This window comes from Gossypium arboreum, chromosome 5, assembly GCF_025698485.1.
Source record: "Gossypium arboreum isolate Shixiya-1 chromosome 5, ASM2569848v2, whole genome shotgun sequence".
Lineage (NCBI taxonomy): Eukaryota > Viridiplantae > Streptophyta > Magnoliopsida > Malvales > Malvaceae > Gossypium > Gossypium arboreum.
Window position 1 is genome coordinate 38,879,500 of NC_069074.1, and position 17,788 is coordinate 38,897,287.

The window sequence follows — 17,788 nt, forward strand, 5'->3', positions numbered from 1 at the left end:
GATACTTACAAAATTGGCGTCGGATACTTAATGTACAACATACTTTCTCAAATTATTCATTTAAATAATTTAAATACCAATTTTTTTAAACAAAATTTTGGAAACTAAAAATCACAGCCGAATTTTACAACCTAGCTCTGATACCACTAAATGTAACACCCTAAACCCGAGACGTTATGACCGAATCTAGAAGTGTCACAATGTAGGGATTTTAAAAATAGAGTTTTCTTCTCAGAACATTCACATTTCTAATTGAAAACACCGTTTAATTAACCCATTTGCTAAATCTTATTACAACGAAGGCCTTACACAATTAAAATTTAAAAATGCGGTTGTATTTTAGAAAAAAATCTTTGCTTGCGTATAGATTATCATTTTTAGAGGAAAACATTTTGTTTAAACATGCAGTTTAACAACATTTAAATCCAAATCCAACAGTTATAAAACCCATAAAAAAAGTCCAGAAAGTCCCATAAAATTACAACTCTCAGAATAAAACAAAAATCATAATTAAACCATAAATTAAAATCTTTAACTAGATTACGGTCGCGTGGTCACCACTGAGTCTCCGCCGCACCGATCTACCTAGTTTATGGGTTACCTGAACAAAACAAACAACAGATGTGAGTTTATGTAAACTCAGTGTGTAACCCACAAAATTAAGCATACATGCATACAGATTTAGATACATAATCAAAAGCAGATATAGCTTTAGATTCAGAATCAGATCAGATTCATATTATAGATACAGATATGCATAAATCCTACCCCATCCTCTACACACCATCTCCGTCCATCCCATCACACCATGTGAGGTTTAAAACACTCATCCATCCCTACGCATACATGCATACAGATTTAGATACATAATCAAAAGCAGATATAGCTTTAGATTCAAAATCAGATCCAGATTCATATTATAGATACAGATATGCATAAATCCTACCCCATCCTCTACACACCATCTCCGTCCATCCCATCACACCATGTGAGGTTTAAAACACCCATCCATCCCTACGCACCACATTGTGCCTTTAAGACATATAATAGAATATATATGCAGCAAAGCTACCAGAATATAGGCGATTCATGTCGATCAGTAAACTTCTTCCATACATAAAAATCCCTACCCCAATAACAGATACAGAAATCAGATGTAGATATAACATACTTAACATGCTTTATACAAATAACAGATACGCATACATCAATATAATCAGGCATGCATTTAGTATCCTACGCAGATTAATCTATTAAAATATTCCATACAAATTAGGGTTTAGTTAGCCCTTACCAACCCTACAGTAAGCCCACAGTCGATCGTAGCGACTCGTGCGACCCTGGGGAAAATTTCAGAATTATGGGCCCACATGCCCATGTGGCTTGCCCATGTAGGGCAACAGGCGCCCAGATTGGCCCTTGCCCGTGTAGCCCACACGGCTTGGCCTAAAATCTACACTCCTATGTGACATGCTCGTATGGGCCCACACGCCCAACTTGGCCTAGCCCGTTTAGCCTACACGGTCACATTCGAGCCACCACACGATCGTGTACTATGCACAGCCATGTCTTCGTCGACCACATGGTCGTGTCTCACACACGCCCATGTGATGTCAATAGATTCATTTTTTTGACTTTTTTTGAAGTTTCGTTTTTCGTTTCAGGTACACATCTGGTATCGATTTGATGCCACAACAAATACAAACCCTTCAGAACCTAGAAATCGACATACCAATGCTCAAAATTAAACTTAACCTACGACTAAACCGTAACTACGAAGCCAACAACAATTAGAACAAGTGTTCATCACTTACCCGAACACCTCAAACGATTTTTGAACTATAATTCTGCATGAGGAGAGTCTCGTTCTACTCAATTTCTTGCTGCCAAAATAGAAAATAAGGCTTCAATCGATAATTTGGAAAACGAATGCTTTTAACACTTACTAGAATCCCACTTACCGAATACCCAAGGAAAATGGAGTAGCAACCAACAAAATTGCCGACAAATCGAAACAAACAGAAAAAAGAATCAAAAGGAAAAAAAAACGACAGGTTTGGGGAAAACTTAGTGAAACTAACGTCAGATTTTTCTTTTCTGGAAAGAGATAATTTTTTTGAAAAACAATGGATAAAAATAAAAATATCCCCAAGTCCCTAATTTTACTCCCACTAACCCACTAACTTATAGCTTCCTCAGAAATCCAACTCCACCGAAACTCTTTAACAGATATTCAAGCAAAAGTTAACACCCTTGCTAACATAGGGATTTGAACACAGAACCTCTAACACATTAACTCCCTTACCACCCGAATCAGCAGGCTCATTCTAATATGAATTCACAGGCAATTAAGTAAAAGCCCACTGAACAGGGATAAGGCTCGGATTTAAAAATAACCAAAATTTGCCAAATGTGAGACTTGAACCCAAGGCCTCTCACACACTCCCAGAACACTTAACCACTAAAGCAGATACACATTTATGTCAAAATTATATAGAATTAGAAATAAGAAAATTAGGGCATTACAGGGACTTGACGAGTAAGCGACGCAATATCCAATGATTTTGATGAAGACGATGGATTAAGCAAGAATTCAAAGAATTTCCTACAGCAAGGTTTTGAGATCAAGTTGTAATAGGGGGTTTTATGTGAAAATAAGAGTAGAGGTATGGTTTTTATTTTCTAAAATAACAAATAAGAGTTTTAGTTGAATTAGAGAGTCTTTTAGAGAGTTGGGTAAAGTAGGATAGCCAATGCAGATTGGGTCTTTTAGAAATGGGGAAAAAAACTAAGAAATAGTGCAATTTAGGAGGATTAAACCTTGGTTCACTATACTTTCTACCAAACTCTTAACCATTAGACTAGAATTCAATTCATGATAATTTTCTAATAATCTAACCTCTTATTGTTTGGGATGTTATAGTAGGGTTTTGGGTTTTTAGGGTTAGGTTTTTAAATTTGTAAAGTAGGGTTATTTGGATTTTATGGGTTTAGGGGTTTTTTACTTTTTTTAGTTTATTATATATAATTTATTTTAATAATTTTTTGAGATATTAAATAATAATTATTTAATTTGAAATTTAAAAACATCATATTTACACCAATAGTATATTCAAATTGAAATTTTTAATTCGATTTATAATCGAAACTCAGATTACTCGACAGGGAAGAAAGCTGTATAATTTATTGATTTGTATTGTATGGAAAAAAGCCTGAACCTATCTATTCAAAAATAATGCACTGGAATAAATAATTTATTGAAAAATCGAATTAAACTAAGATTAAAAATCAAAAAAAAATTAATAACTAATATTTCATCCCTGGCGATTAGTCTGAGTTTCGATTATGAATCGAATTGAATTTTAAATTCTAATATATAATTGGTGTAAATACGATATTTTTAATTTCGAATCAAATAATTATTATTTAACATCTAAAAAATTATTAAAAAATAAAAACTATATAATAAACTTTAAAAAGTAAAAAAAAAAACCCTTAAACCCATAAAATCCAAATAACCTTACTTTACAAACTCAAAACTCTAACCCTAAAAATTACAACCCTATTTTAAAAAACTCTAACCTTTGAAAAAATCAGGGGCAAAGTGCCTCCAATTGGAAGCTATTTAAACTGATTTGGCAGAAAATGCTTTAGTTTCTGTAAATCACTTCTAAAAATTAGTATAATCCTGTAATTTTATTAAAAAAAGAACTGACTATTCACGTAATTTTCTGTTTTTGGCATTTTTGAGTAAATTAGTCTAAAACATGAGCTGCTGTAGCTAAGCCGTGTAAATGTGCTTAGCTTATTTCCTGACACGTGTTTTTGACTTTAACACCATCGACCTTAATCCAACGGCCTATCTTCATTCAAGGCACGTTTTAGTGCAAATTAGCGGCTAATATTAGCCATGAGCACTAACTAAAGATTTTGGTTTATTTGCAAACCATCACCTCATCTTTTATTGGTTCAATTCCGATTATAAGCTCCACATTTCCCAAACCTTCTATTTTTAAACCTTTTACGAATTACGTATTTGACTCTCAATTCATCGTTATTCTTTAGTGTTATACAATTAAAGAAAAAGAAGTGAGGGAGGGAGGGAGAGGAATGAAAGAGAAAGAGAGAGGGAAAGCGAAAAGAGAAAAGAGAGAAGAGAGAAGGAAAATTAAGGAAAGAAAAAATATTGGTAAAACTACCTCCTGGTCCCTCTCAATTTCAATATTGAGCAAATTGACCCCTCAAAAAAGGAACTATTTTGAAAGTGAGACAACGTGCACTTTTTGTTAATATATACTACTTTTAATTGATATAATAATAAATTTAACTTTAATATTTACAAATTATGTCATTTTGGTCCTAATTCTAAAAAAATCAACAAATCTAGCTCTCATTGGATATCAACAACTTTAGAATCAAGACCTTATTGATTGAATATGTTAGAATTAAGACAAAATTGACAAAATGTTTAAACATTAAGAGCTATTATGCCAAGAAATTTTTTGTGTGCATATTTCAAGATGTATATGTATATGTATAATGCTTATATTATTTATTTTTAATTTTATATCGTGTTTTAATTATTATTTTTAAATTAATTTTTAAGTCCATCATTTCAATTCATTCCATATTTTACATAATTTGTCATAATGGTTTACATTTAACACAAAATCATTTATGTAATATATTAAAATATAAAAATTGATAGAATTAAAATATCATCCATATCCATTATGGTTTATGGAGACAATTTTTTTAATGTTCATGGTTGACCTTACCGACCAAATCAATTCACAAATAGATTTGCACATTCATTCATAGACTGATTTATGTTTTGTACTCTATCAATTTGCAAAATTTTATTTTGTTTATTTCTATGGAATAATATTTGATGCGTCAAGTCTCACGCACTATCATTGAATAATAACATAATTTTTCATCATTAAATATAAATAAAAATTGTGGAGAACTTATAGTAAAGACTAATAATTCTATTTAAACATAATTAAATACTAATTAACTATAACTATTATAAATAAATATAAAAAATTCTCATATTTAGAGTTTAAGGTCTCAAATTTATGATTTTAGTATTTATTTATAATTAGTTATTATTTTATCATGTTTAAATAAACTTATTAATATTTATTTGTAAGTCCTCCATTATCTTTTTTTGTTTTATTCAATGATGAGATATCAAGTTATTGTCTATTGACAGTGCATGCAATCAATGCACTGATGGTACATCAAATATTCTCTTTATTTTTAAATGATATATTAAAATTTTAATCTATCTACTCAAAAAAAAAACAGATTATTTTTATTTTAATGTTTAAATGATTCATGTAGACTTACCTTATTTTATGAATCTATTTAAAATTTTACCTAGTTCTGAATTATTATATATTTAATCTTATAGTTGAAAATAATTTAATAAAATTTAATTGAAACTTAATAAGTATTAAATAAATTATATATTTTTAAATCCCTGGCGTGAGCGGGGTGGAAATGCTAGTATCAAATGCAATTTGATTACAGACCTAAAGAAATATTATTTCTAGTTATTATGTATAAAAATAGGAAAATATTCCTGAATACTCCATGAATTTAGTAAAAGTAATATACTAAAAATGTTTTCTTTAAATGGAAAACAAATAATCATCATTCTATTCAGTTATTCTAATATATAAGATTAATTATTTTGTACATTATAAATGAAATAAAAAAGTTTATGATATATCGATAGGTGTGACAGTAGACGTTTCTTTTGGAAGTATTTAAATTGAGTTTAAATTTTAAAAATTAAAATTATTATTATTGAGAAGGCTTTAACTTATTTTTAAATCGTAAAACAAATAAAAAATTGTATGTGATTATACTAATAAAAATTATTATCAAGTTAAATGTTGCCATGTATCTTCATAATATATTGAAAATGAAAAAAATTGAACAATTTCATTATAAGTTCGGTTATATTTACTTTTTTAACACAATGTTTAAAATTATCTATAGCCCTTCCAAACTCATAAATAAGAAAATAATGCGCTTTAATATACTCGAACTTATGTCTCACTACATTGAAAATAATATTCATACTAATTAAACTAAGATTTAATTCACAACTTATTTTTTTTGTGAAATTTTTTTTAATATTAGATGGGATAATTATTTTAGAAAATTTATTTGATGCACTATTTCAAAACTAAAGAACTATAAAAGTGAAACATATACATATAATATATATACTACTTACATCATGTGGAAGTGAGAAACATGTTGCGAGTTTCCAATGGCAGCTTTCACTTCAGAAACGTCATTGTTAAGTTTTGTTTTTTATGAGGTAAGCAAATTATTCTTCCATTTCTCGTGTTTGTCACGTTCTTCAATTCATTCAAGTATTTTATTCTTTTTAATCATCTTTTACAATTTCTCCATGCCATTTGCATTTTCTTTCTAAAAAAGATCGGGCTAAATTCTCTAATAACATATTTAAAATATTATTTTTATATATTATATAAAAATTATTATTAAATACTAGCTTATTTTATGAATAATTTTTACTCAAAACACGACCTATTTAACTCCCCAACTTACCAGGGCAGTACCAGCCTAGTACGCTTAGATTTGCTTGAAAATCAATAATAAAATGGTAAAACAAAGTTCCATACCTACACATAAATCTAAAATTATTTGAATCACCCCGGTTAAATCAAAAACTGATCAAAATATCACTTTAGAGAAAGATATTTAACGTGTTAACTCAAGAATTGAATCTGACAAAAACTAGTTGAACTAAACGAATAAACCAGATTTTTTATTTTTTTATGATTTATTTAATTAAACTGATTTATCCGATGAACTAGTGTCCTAATCATCCTATCTGATTCCGGAAACCTTCCTAATCTCTAGTAGAGTATCAGGCACAGATGCATATGATTACAGTTAGTTGTCCTGGATTGAGATTTGAGACACACCTGTCCATGGCCCACATTCACTCACGCCATTCACTCACGCGAGTGAATATGCATTCAGCATAGGCACATTTAATATTCTTCAACATATCTCATATTTATGTCCAAAAATGAATACTTTCAAAAATTAGAGGTCAGAGAAATGTAGGGAATATTAAACTGTATTTTTTTCGTAAAAACTGTAATGAAGTACTTACCCAGGAAATAAGTTCGTGATTCGATCATCAAACTGTTAAAAAAAATGTTACCTCAACTAATACTACAACTGTAAAATACAGCATATTCCAGCCGCGGATTCCAGAAAGAACAAGCTCCGATAAACTGGTTTCATCTGATTGTAACAAGTGTTTTCCCAAAGAACGTATAAGAAAAACCTAAGGTTCTCGAATCTGCACTGCACCGTGTCTTTGCTCAATTGATCAGAGAAAATCCTGACATCAGGAGTTAATTTTCCAGATTCGAGTTCTGTATCCTACGGACATGAGGGCAAGCTCCCAAAGCATGTTTGGTATACTCAATGGATTTACCTTGGATCCTGGAATTTCGGACCAGTTTACAGATATCTCCAGCATTGGAATACCAAACCATTTGCAAAGGAAAACTATTTCAACATCGAAACACCACCTGCACATATATTTCATGACTGATTCAGTTACAGAGTTTTTCATAGGGGATCAGAGCAAGGACCAATAGAGAATTGAAAACAAAGTCAGTCCAAAGTGTGTTCAAAATGAGGGACATGAATCTTTCAGGTTTCAATTGAAAGAGAATTGAAATTTTCTATACAAATTTACTTGGCAAATCTTTCAGATCAGTGGATATACGGAAGGATGAAACTAACTTGAATATGAATACCTATTACTAAAAAGATGACTTAATTCCCTTTGTCCATTATTTCTTTCACAACAACTAAAGAACCAAATTTCCATTACGAGTTCACCTCCATCCACTACTTTTTAATCTTCTATTGTCTATTTCTCCTTACTAGATGTTTATCTGTAAACAGGAAACACAGAAAAGTACCAGAATATTCAATGCAAAAATGAGCATGTCGATGGCAGGACAGTGATCTAAGCATGTAGTTTAGATTTGCTTTGATGTCTTAATGACAGGATAAGCAAGTAGTAATGCTTAAGGATAGGTGTTCAATAGTGTCTCTGAGATCACCTTTTCAACCGGATATTGGTAAAAAGCTTCCTTGCTGCAGACCTAGTAAACATCTTAAAACCACACTGCATTTTATGAAGAAACTCCAGATCAGGAAAATGTTTATAGAGAATTCAATATATTATGTTAGTAACATAGAAGATATGCTTCTTGGGCCAAAAAAATAAACAGAAACCCTTACAATGAAGTAACATACCTGCGTATCGCGGATTCCAGGACCAGCAGCCAAGAGAACCACAAGATGAAAACCCTTCATCAAAAAATTGCGATACCACTTTCTCTAAAAATAGAAGATTTAACAAATTCAACAAGAAGAACTCTGCAACTTAGAAATGACAATCAAAGTAAGATTAAATAGCAAGCATCGTAAGTAAACTTAACCGTAGCTAGAGCTTTCTCCTCAAGATGGGCACGAGATCCAAATGCAACTATTGGGATATCAGAAATTCTAAAAGTTGCCTCTCCGGCTGCTGAATCACCAGGGTGATAATCTTTTCTCGCAATTGCATGGATCTGAAGTGCAAAAAATTAGATAATCTTTATCACACAGTATGTCTTCAATGACTGTAGTCAGAGTCTTTTACAAACCTGGTTTTCAAGTTTTTCTAGGTCAGTAACCTTGGTAGCCCCATCGGCATCTAGCATTAGAAGTAATTCACCACGTGAATGTAGCATTCCCTGTTTTACAATGCTTTCACAGCGGTAAAGAGCTTCAGTCCATTGTTATCGTGCAGGAGGCATCAGAAAGTGTTTGTGAATAACCAAACGAATGGTTTAGGTTAGACTCACTTTTCTTATTGCTTCTCCTTTTCCATGGTTTTTACCAAGAAGGATAACCCTTACATTGTCTACGCCATACTTCTTTACAAAGTCAAAAGCTACTATTTTTGTTCCATCCTTACTTCCATCATCAACAATCACTACCTGCATCTCATGCAAGTAAGAGACATGCAGACATCCACTAAAACATTTAAATGGTACAATTTTTTCAAAAAGAATGGTTATTCTACCCTGAGGTAATGAGCCAGAAACATAATTGACCTATTTCATGATAGGATGCCAAACATTATAGATTTGACAAACCAAATTAGCTGTTTCATTTAATAGATGAAACAAGAAAGGTACCTCATAAGAAAAGGACTTATCATTTGCTGCCCGTTGTTGAAGATAACTACAAAGTAACAACAGGAAATGATTAATATTCAACATCATAACCTATTCAGAGAAAAAGTGGATATAGTTTTAAATTACTTGATTGAAACACATGTAAGAAACAATATTTTTAATCCTGAAAACAATAAGGCAATGGTTAATCAAAGCTATACAGAGAGAGAACAAAGAGTTAAAAGGAAGAAAAATTCATTGATTTTATTGTTATGTTGAGTGAAACTAAAATCAATCAACTCAATTAACCCTGAATTTTCATGTCTACTTTTGTTGCCCCGTTTTTTGGGGAAGATATCATTTTGACATGTTGGCATTTCAAGATATTATTAACTATTGAAGATATACATCCTGCAATTTTTCATGTGTAAAAGCTATTTATGTTGTCACAAACCATTGAACTGAAGACGTAAGGGATTTAGAAAAATAAGCATCAACTTACTTCATTGTTTCATTGAGGGTACCAGGAAGCCTATACTCTTCATTGTAAGCTGGAATTATCAAAGACAAGTATTTCTCCGCTGGGTCAACAATATCAGGAAAAGGAACCTAGAGGTAAAAGATGAAGCCAGCAAATTCTTAGTATCTCTACCCACTTCATATATATCATTATCCCACAAATAATCAAATTAAAAAATAGAAAACTCATATTAATCAAAATGAATTCAGATACGGTGTTATGAAATTTTAATTGGTATCACTAGTTCTTGCATATATGCATAACATAGATTTCTTCACATAACATATATCTATATATATAAATTCTAATCCTTTTACTTCTATTCACTTGTTGGATTAAAATAAAAGGAATTATAAGGACAAGTACTACTTTCAAGAACTTAATTAGAATTCATAACTATTTGGTTACATTTAGCTTCTCAAAGTTGACTTTTCCGTTAATTTCCAAACCAGGATCAAAGGAAAACAAAAAGAATCGAAGTTTGACAATTTCTCGGCAACCAAACAAGCGATTAAAGAGAATTATCCAAATAAAAATAAAATAATAGGTGAAAGTAATTTTACCTGTTTCAATGATTCTGGATCCTCAAACATCGCCGGCGCTTCAACATGACTGAATCGAAAAAAAAAAGTATAAATTAAAACAATATCAGAAAATTATATCAGAAATGAAACCGAAAAAAAAAATTAGGGTTAGAGAGGAGTACGCGTTATTGTGACGTCTCCTGTAGGCTTCCAGAACGATTACAGAAACGAAACCTAAAAGAAAGATTAGAAGCAAAGACGCCAAAAACTCCAGCGTCGTCAATAAAACCCCCATTTCCCCCTTTTTTTTTGGGTATTTTTCTTTTTTATCCCAAGCTTTTAGCTGTTGTGGTGGGTGGAGGTAAGATTTAACAGTGATATTTCTAGTTTTCTTCAGCGAGGACGGAAATTGGGTCGTTAGATTAGCCTCTTTACCTCGCGGTCATGGGTCAAACAAGGAGCTTCGAATTCAAGATATGTATTTCTTCTGTTGTTTTTAAATAAGGAAGGTGTTTTCATGTGTCTTTTCAGGGCCCCTTGGTATTTCTTGTCCTATTAAATTTTAATGATCTAATAAAAATAATTTAATTATATTTTAATATAATTATTATTAAATATAATTTAATAAAAATAATCAAAATAATTTAATAAAATTTTTAATATAATTATTTTATATTAAAATATTTTATTTTTATATTTTTAAGTCCAAATTTTAAAAGATTAATTTGAAAATTAATTTTTATTCAATGTTATATGGAATAATCATTATTTGGTGATACCAAAAATAGTTATTATGAGAAGACAAATAATAGGGAAGTAATGATCATTTTATCGAATGAGTATTATGTTCAATCAAACAATAGAATAGTTTACCACTCAATAAATAAGGGGGAATGCTATTTCATTCTCCCCAACCAAACAAATCTTAGATCAACTTTTTGATTCAATAAGCAATATGATATATATATATATATATATGTAGCACCCCAAACCCGGCCCAGAAGTTATGGTCGGATCCGGTATGCCACATCAAAACGTTAAAAAAATTTCCATTCGAGTCCGAAAATCGTACTTGATATTCAAAAGATTAATTCATTAAGGGTTAAAGTGAATGGAAGTCGCACCGTAGGAAACCTAAAAGAGGTGGTGAGTCCATCTGATCGCTAAATACCAAACTCCTTCGGATCCAATCCTAGACATGCATACCGCCATTGCCACACCTTAACGTCATGGATATTTCTAGGAAACCGATTTGATTAAGTCATTTTTAGGAAAAGTGATTAATTTTGGAAAATACTTCATTGCGGAAGCTTTGCTTGTTGTCGTGTTATTTTGAAATCAACTGTTGTTTTTGAAAACGCGCCCTAAAGCTATCCAATTTCAACAATTAAAATAAGTAATACCTATCTTAGTAATACATATTAAAACCATTAAAAATAATTAAGCGGCCTTATTACATTTAAAAGCCCAAAAACTTCAAACGTAAATAAAAGGATGTCCAGTTCACCAGAAGAAAATCAAACTTTCGAGCGGGTGGCCACTCCGAATTCCCTCACGACTCCAAGCCCACTATGGTTGGGGATTTCTGCGTGGATGAAAATAAAAGGGGTGAGTTTGGGGAAACTCAAGTGTAAGGAAAACCCATTCAAAGCCCAAGTCACTCAAGCCTATTGGGCCTAAGCCCATTCAGTAACAATGGTCTTGGACCGAGCCCTTTTCAGACATAATAAACGGGCCTTAGCCCTTATTCAGATAATAGTATGGCCCATAGGCCCATTTCAAAATACATGCAACATCAATAACATATGCAAGCCCATTTGGGAGACTACTCAACCCACCAACCACTACACTCCACCCATACCAGCCCTACACTCCATGTGGGAATAGCTCAACCCACCCATTTAACACTCCACGATTGCGCCTTGTTGCTCGATTATCAATAAATTGAGGCAAAGCCTCCAAGACGTGGACAAGCCACTTTCAAGACTTCCTCCGTCAATATCCCAATCCCATGCATCGATAATAACAACATGGCATGCAAAATAACAACAATCAAACATGCATTTAGGTCAACTTAACCCTAGGGGTATTTGGTAATTTATCTACTAGGGGTAAAATCGTAAATTTTCCACTTTTAAAGGTATTTCATAATTTATCTATTTTAGGGTTTTTCATGCATATTCCTACTTTTCACGTACTAACGAATCACGCATCGAGGGTTCTTACCGAATTGGGCTCGTTGGCCCATCATTCCAATTTTGGCCCATTAAGCCCAAAAATATCGAGGCACGTAAATCATGCACTTTGCGGTCAAATTTTGGAGCTTACCAAAAAATTAATCGATTTACCTCACGAGCATTCGCACACTCAGAATCTACAAAATACCGGTTTCGCATTTCGCTTTTCGACTTTTGCCGATCCGGACTAAGAAAGAGGTGTTAGTTACACACATTTGCGACGATATCTTGACGAGATCCACACACGAACCGCCTACAATTGGATTACTAACACGTTAATCTAACTATTCAAATACAAACTACGTATTAACCCCGTACAATATTCGGCCAACCACACCTACAGATCATAGTAAGCTTATAAGAAATCAATAAGCAACTCATTAACAAATTTTTGTCAATGTTTACCACATAATCATAATTTCACTGCAAGCTGTCTTCCTGAGCAACAGTCACTAAATCATCTATAACTAAAACTACGAAACTCCAAATCAAGTGCCGTTAATTTTCCCTGAAAATAGACTCATATGTCTTATATCCATAAAATTTTCAGAATTTTTGGTTTGGCCAATCAATACCAAATTTTTCTCAAAGTTTCGCATGTTTCACTGTTTGACTAATCTGACCACTCTTCATTTCGAATCAAATTTCTCATTGTACAGAATTCAAAATATGTTCTCGTTTATTCCATTTGAAACTAGACTCATTAAGCTTTAATTACATAATTTATACAGCTTCTAACTCATCTCCCACAATTTATGGTGATTTTCCAAAGTCACGTTACTGCTGCTGTCCCAAGCAGATTTATTACCAAATCACTCTTTCACACCTAACTTGCATGCTTGTTATTTAAACATGTATATCACCAATCAATCATCACATATCTATGATTTTACTTAAGAATAATCTCCATTTCATCATTTTAAAGCACAACATGTTAGCCGATTTTTCCCCTTAGCATCTAAGGCACATGCATGCTCATTTGTTTGGCTCAACTTCACCTATCTTCCATTTTTCATCAAAAGAACATGAAACAACAACCATTTCCTTCATTTTAATTTATGACTAAATGCTCACAACACAACTAAAAACCAAAATATGCTTCAAGAGTTAAGGTAGAATCAAGAAGAACTCATGAACATCAAGATAGAAGCAAACTACCATGAACTTACCTTCAATTTTCTTCCCCAAGTGACCGAACATTCAAGAGCTTTCTCCTCTCCTTTCTCTTCCTAACTTTAGGCTATAATGAACAAAGATGGACAAAACTTTGTTCTTTTCACCCCTTTTTCTTTTAATAAAATTTCATATTTCATCCATTTAATTCTTTAATACAAAAGACATGAAATTCCAATCATAGAACATTTACCTAACCCATTATCATGGAACATTTACCTAAACCATTATCATGAAACATTTACCTAACCCATTATCATGGAACATTTACCTAACCCATTATCAATTTGTATCAATTTGTACCATAAATTATGGATATCAAGTGCACATTTTGTCTACAACAACATGATGGCTGGCCACTTCATGTAAAATGGGAGGTTTGTCATGCAAATCCTCCTATTTTGCACTCCTATTTATTTGTCCACTTCAATTTAGCCTATAGCATTTTCAAACATTTTCACATAGGTTCTATTTCATAATTTCACCCCTTTTTTCTTATGAAACAAAAATTAACTAAAATTGTCGGGTTCTATCTTAAGCTTGGGCCTTCTAGAGGCCCACTAACATAATTAAACCTATGCCAACAAATACGAATTCCGAAAATTAGGGCGTTACAACTCTACCCTCCTTAAAGAAATTTCGTCCTCGAAATTTACGATCCAACTAGTTGAGGGTATTGTTGACGATAGTCTCTTCGATTCCCAAGTAGCTTCTTCCTTCCATGATTACGCCAAAGTACTTTCACTAACGGAATGATTTCCTTCGAGAACCTTAACATCTCGAGCCAATATTTGCACGTGCTCCTCATCAAAGGTCAAATCACCGATCTTCAATTTTGCAACTGGCGGGATATGAGCGAGTCGAACGATAACGCCTTAACATGGAGACGTGAAAACATCGTGAATCTGTCTAACTCTAGAGGCAATTCAAGCGATAAGCCATCGGGCCTACTCGCTTCAAAACCCGATAAGGCCCAATGAACCGCGGACTCAACTTGCCCTTCTTACGAACCTTAATATCTTCTTCCAATGAGAAACCTTTAAGAAGACCATATCACCCATCGAGTACTCAATCTCCTTACGCTTCAAATCAGATATGACTTTTGCCTATCAGATGCTTCTTTTAACCAGATCCCTAATTATTCGACCTTATCTTCATGATAGCTACCAACTCGGTCCAAGAATTTGTCGCTCTCCTAGTTCAGTCCAACAACTAGGTGTACGACACCTTCGCCCATCTGATGTTTCATACGGTGCCATTCGAATACTCGCCTGGTAACTATTATTGTACGCAAATTCTGCCAATGGCAAGTAATCCTCCCAACTACCTCGAAAGTCAATCACGTATCCCCTCAACATGTCCTCCAGAATTTGAATAACCCTCTCTGACTGACCATCAGTTTGGGGATGGAAAGCCGTACTAAAGTTCAATCGCGTCCCCAACGCCTCATGCAACTTTTGCCAAAACCGAGATGTGAATTTGGGATCCCGATCAGAGACAATCGAAACTGGGACTCCATGAAGTCGTACAATCTCTGCCACATATAGCTTGGCTAACTTTTGAAGCGAAAAGTCAGTACATACAGGTATGAAATGGGCTAATTTGGTCAACCTATCCACAATCACCCACACCGAGTCTTTCTTCGATGGTGTCAAGGGCAGCCCACTCACAAAGTCCGTGGTTAGCCTCTCGCACTTCCAAAGTGGTATCTTCACTGGTTGTAACAGTCTAGAAGGTAATTGATGCTCAGCTTTCACTTGCTGGCATGTCAGACATTTCCCTACAAACTCCGTTACTTCTCGTTTAAGTCCAGGCCACCAGTACAATTCTCGCAAGTCGTGATACAAATTGTTCCCTCCAGGATGCATGTCACAAAGTCCTCCATGAGCTTCCTTCAATATTTTCTGCCTCAAATCAGAGTCCTTCGGAACACAAATTCTTCCTTGGAAACACAGAACTCCTTCGCCATTTAACTCAAACTCAGAAGTTTCCCCTTCCTTAACTTGTTGGAAACGAGCGACCAAAGACTCATCGTTCAACTGCTTTTCCTTAATCGATCCACCGTGTTGGTCTCACTTACAACTCAGCCAACAGACTTCCATCATCATACAGACTCAGACGAGCAAACATTACTCTTAGATCAGATACAGCTCTACGACCTAGAGCATCGGCTACCACATTAACCTTACCTGGGTGATACTCGATCGAATAGTCATAATCCTTAAGTAACTCAATCCATCTCCTTTGCCTAAGGTTCAGCTCCTTCTGAGTCAACAAATACTTAAGACTCTTATGGTCAGTGTATATAATACACTTTCTCCGTACAAGTAATGTCTCCAAATCTTAAGTGCAAATATCACTGCTGTCAACTCTAAATCATGAGTCAAATAGTTTCCCTCATGAGGCTTAAGCTATCGTGATGCATATGCAACCACCTTACCCTCTTGCATTAACACGCACCCAAACCCACGTGTGATGCGTCATTGTACACGATAAAATCATTCCCGGACTCGGGTGAATTAACACAGTGCTTGATCGAACTTTCTTCAACTTCTCAAAGCTTCCTGCCGCTTCTTATTCTATACAAACGGTACTCCTTTCCTTATGAGTTTTGTCAAAGGTGCTGCCATCACAGAAAAACCTTCTACAAACCTTCAGTAGTATTCATCACCCTAGAAAACTCCGTATTTTAAACCTTGACCTAAGCGGCTTCCACTCCAAAATCGTTTCAATTTTCCAAGGGTCCACCTTAATCTCCTCGTGAGAGACCGCATATCCTAAGAAGGTTACCTCCTCAACCAAAGTTTAGACTTGCTGAACTTCACAAAGAGTTCCTTCTCCTTAACACTTGCAAGACTATGCGGAGATGCTCATCATGTTTCGCTTCAGTTTGAAATATACCGGATATCGTTAATAAAGACGACTACGAACCGATCAAAAATGGTTGGAACACACGATTCATCGATCCATAAATCTTGCAAGAGCGTTAAATCAATTCAAATGGCATAACCGAAACTCGTAATGACCATACGAGTCACGAATCTTTGTCTTATGGATATCGCCTCCTTGACCCTTAACTAATGATAACCAGATCGAAGGTCGATCTTGGAAAATACAGAAGCTCCTCTAAGCTGGTCGAATAGATCATCAATCCTTAGCAGTGGATACTTATTCTTAATCGTCAGTTTGTTCAACTGACGATAATCAATGCACATCCGCATCGTACCATCCTTCTTTTTCATGAATAGCACCGGTGCTCCCCATGGAGACACGCTTGGCCTAATGAAGCCCCTATCCAACACTCTTGAATTTGAGCATTTAACTCTACTAACTCCTTCTTGCCATCCTATACGGTGCGATGACACGGCGCCATTCCGGTAACAAGTCTATTCCAAACTCAACTTCTCGATTCGGAGGCAATCACGAAGCTCCTCCTAAAAACATCTTGGAACTCTTTTACGGTCCTAACCTTATCTCATCGGTCATCCCTCCTCTTCCGACTGACTTACAAATACCAATTAGGCCTCACAACCTTTCTAAATCCAGTTTTCGGCTCTTAATGCCGACACCACATTGGACAAATAATCCCTTCTCTCACTTATCACCATAACCTACTCATTCTTTATAGTTCTTAACACCATTCGTTTAGCAGCACAATCCAGAGTCGCCTTATGCTTAACAAGCCAATCCATTCCCAGAATGAGGTCAAACTCTCCGAACGGTAACTCCATCAGATTTCCAAGAAAAACCTTGCCTTGAGTTTCTAAGGGTACATTCCTATACAGTTTGTCTACCATAACCGAGTGACCCAAGGGACTTAGTACAGATACCCCACTCACAATCTCCTCAGAGCAGTCCAAGTCGTCCATAATCCGTTCTGTGGCCTCCAACCAATATTCTGTCACATTCGGGGCTATACCAGACACGCCCTTAAAGATCTCCGTTCCGTTAGTCCCGAAGTCATTCAGAAATAGATCCTTGAATTTCGTTGCCTGAACTTGCTCCGGCAACCCTTTCCAAAGCACGAAGCATTGCCTGTGACAGGGCATCGTCCTCGGCACTGCGGTCATGAGACTCTACCTCTGTTGCTGG

General features: G+C 34.3%; 1 protein-coding gene across 1 annotated transcript; it reads right to left on the bottom strand.

Annotated features, from left to right (window-relative positions):
• Window positions 1–7,042: 7,042 nt before the first annotated feature.
• LOC108450500 (uncharacterized) lies at window positions 7,043–10,822 on the bottom strand. The gene is made up of 10 exons (XM_017748154.2): window positions 10,469–10,822; window positions 10,326–10,374; window positions 9,745–9,851; window positions 9,264–9,309; window positions 8,928–9,062; window positions 8,727–8,816; window positions 8,520–8,651; window positions 8,335–8,418; window positions 8,139–8,203; window positions 7,043–7,595 (listed from the first exon to the last, which is right to left on the bottom strand). The coding sequence occupies exons 1-10, from the start codon at window positions 10,579–10,581 to the stop codon at window positions 7,409–7,411; spliced, it is 1,008 nt and encodes a 335-aa protein (XP_017603643.1). The 5' UTR covers window positions 10,582–10,822; the 3' UTR covers window positions 7,043–7,408.
• Window positions 10,823–17,788: the final 6,966 nt, after the last annotated feature.

Bases quoted from the DNA above. Each gene is read 5' to 3' on its own strand.
- LOC108450500 (XM_017748154.2), bottom strand. From the start codon at position 10,581: ATGGGGGTTTTATTGACGACGCTGGAGTTTTTGGCGTCTTTGCTTCTA. The intron at 9,063-9,263 runs GTACCTTTCTTG...CATGAGATGCAG, and splicing joins ATAAGTCCTTTTCTTATGAG to GTAGTGATTGTTGATGATGG. The intron at 8,204-8,334 runs GTATGTTACTTC...CATAAAATGCAG, and splicing joins CTGGAATCCGCGATACGCAG to TGTGGTTTTAAGATGTTTAC.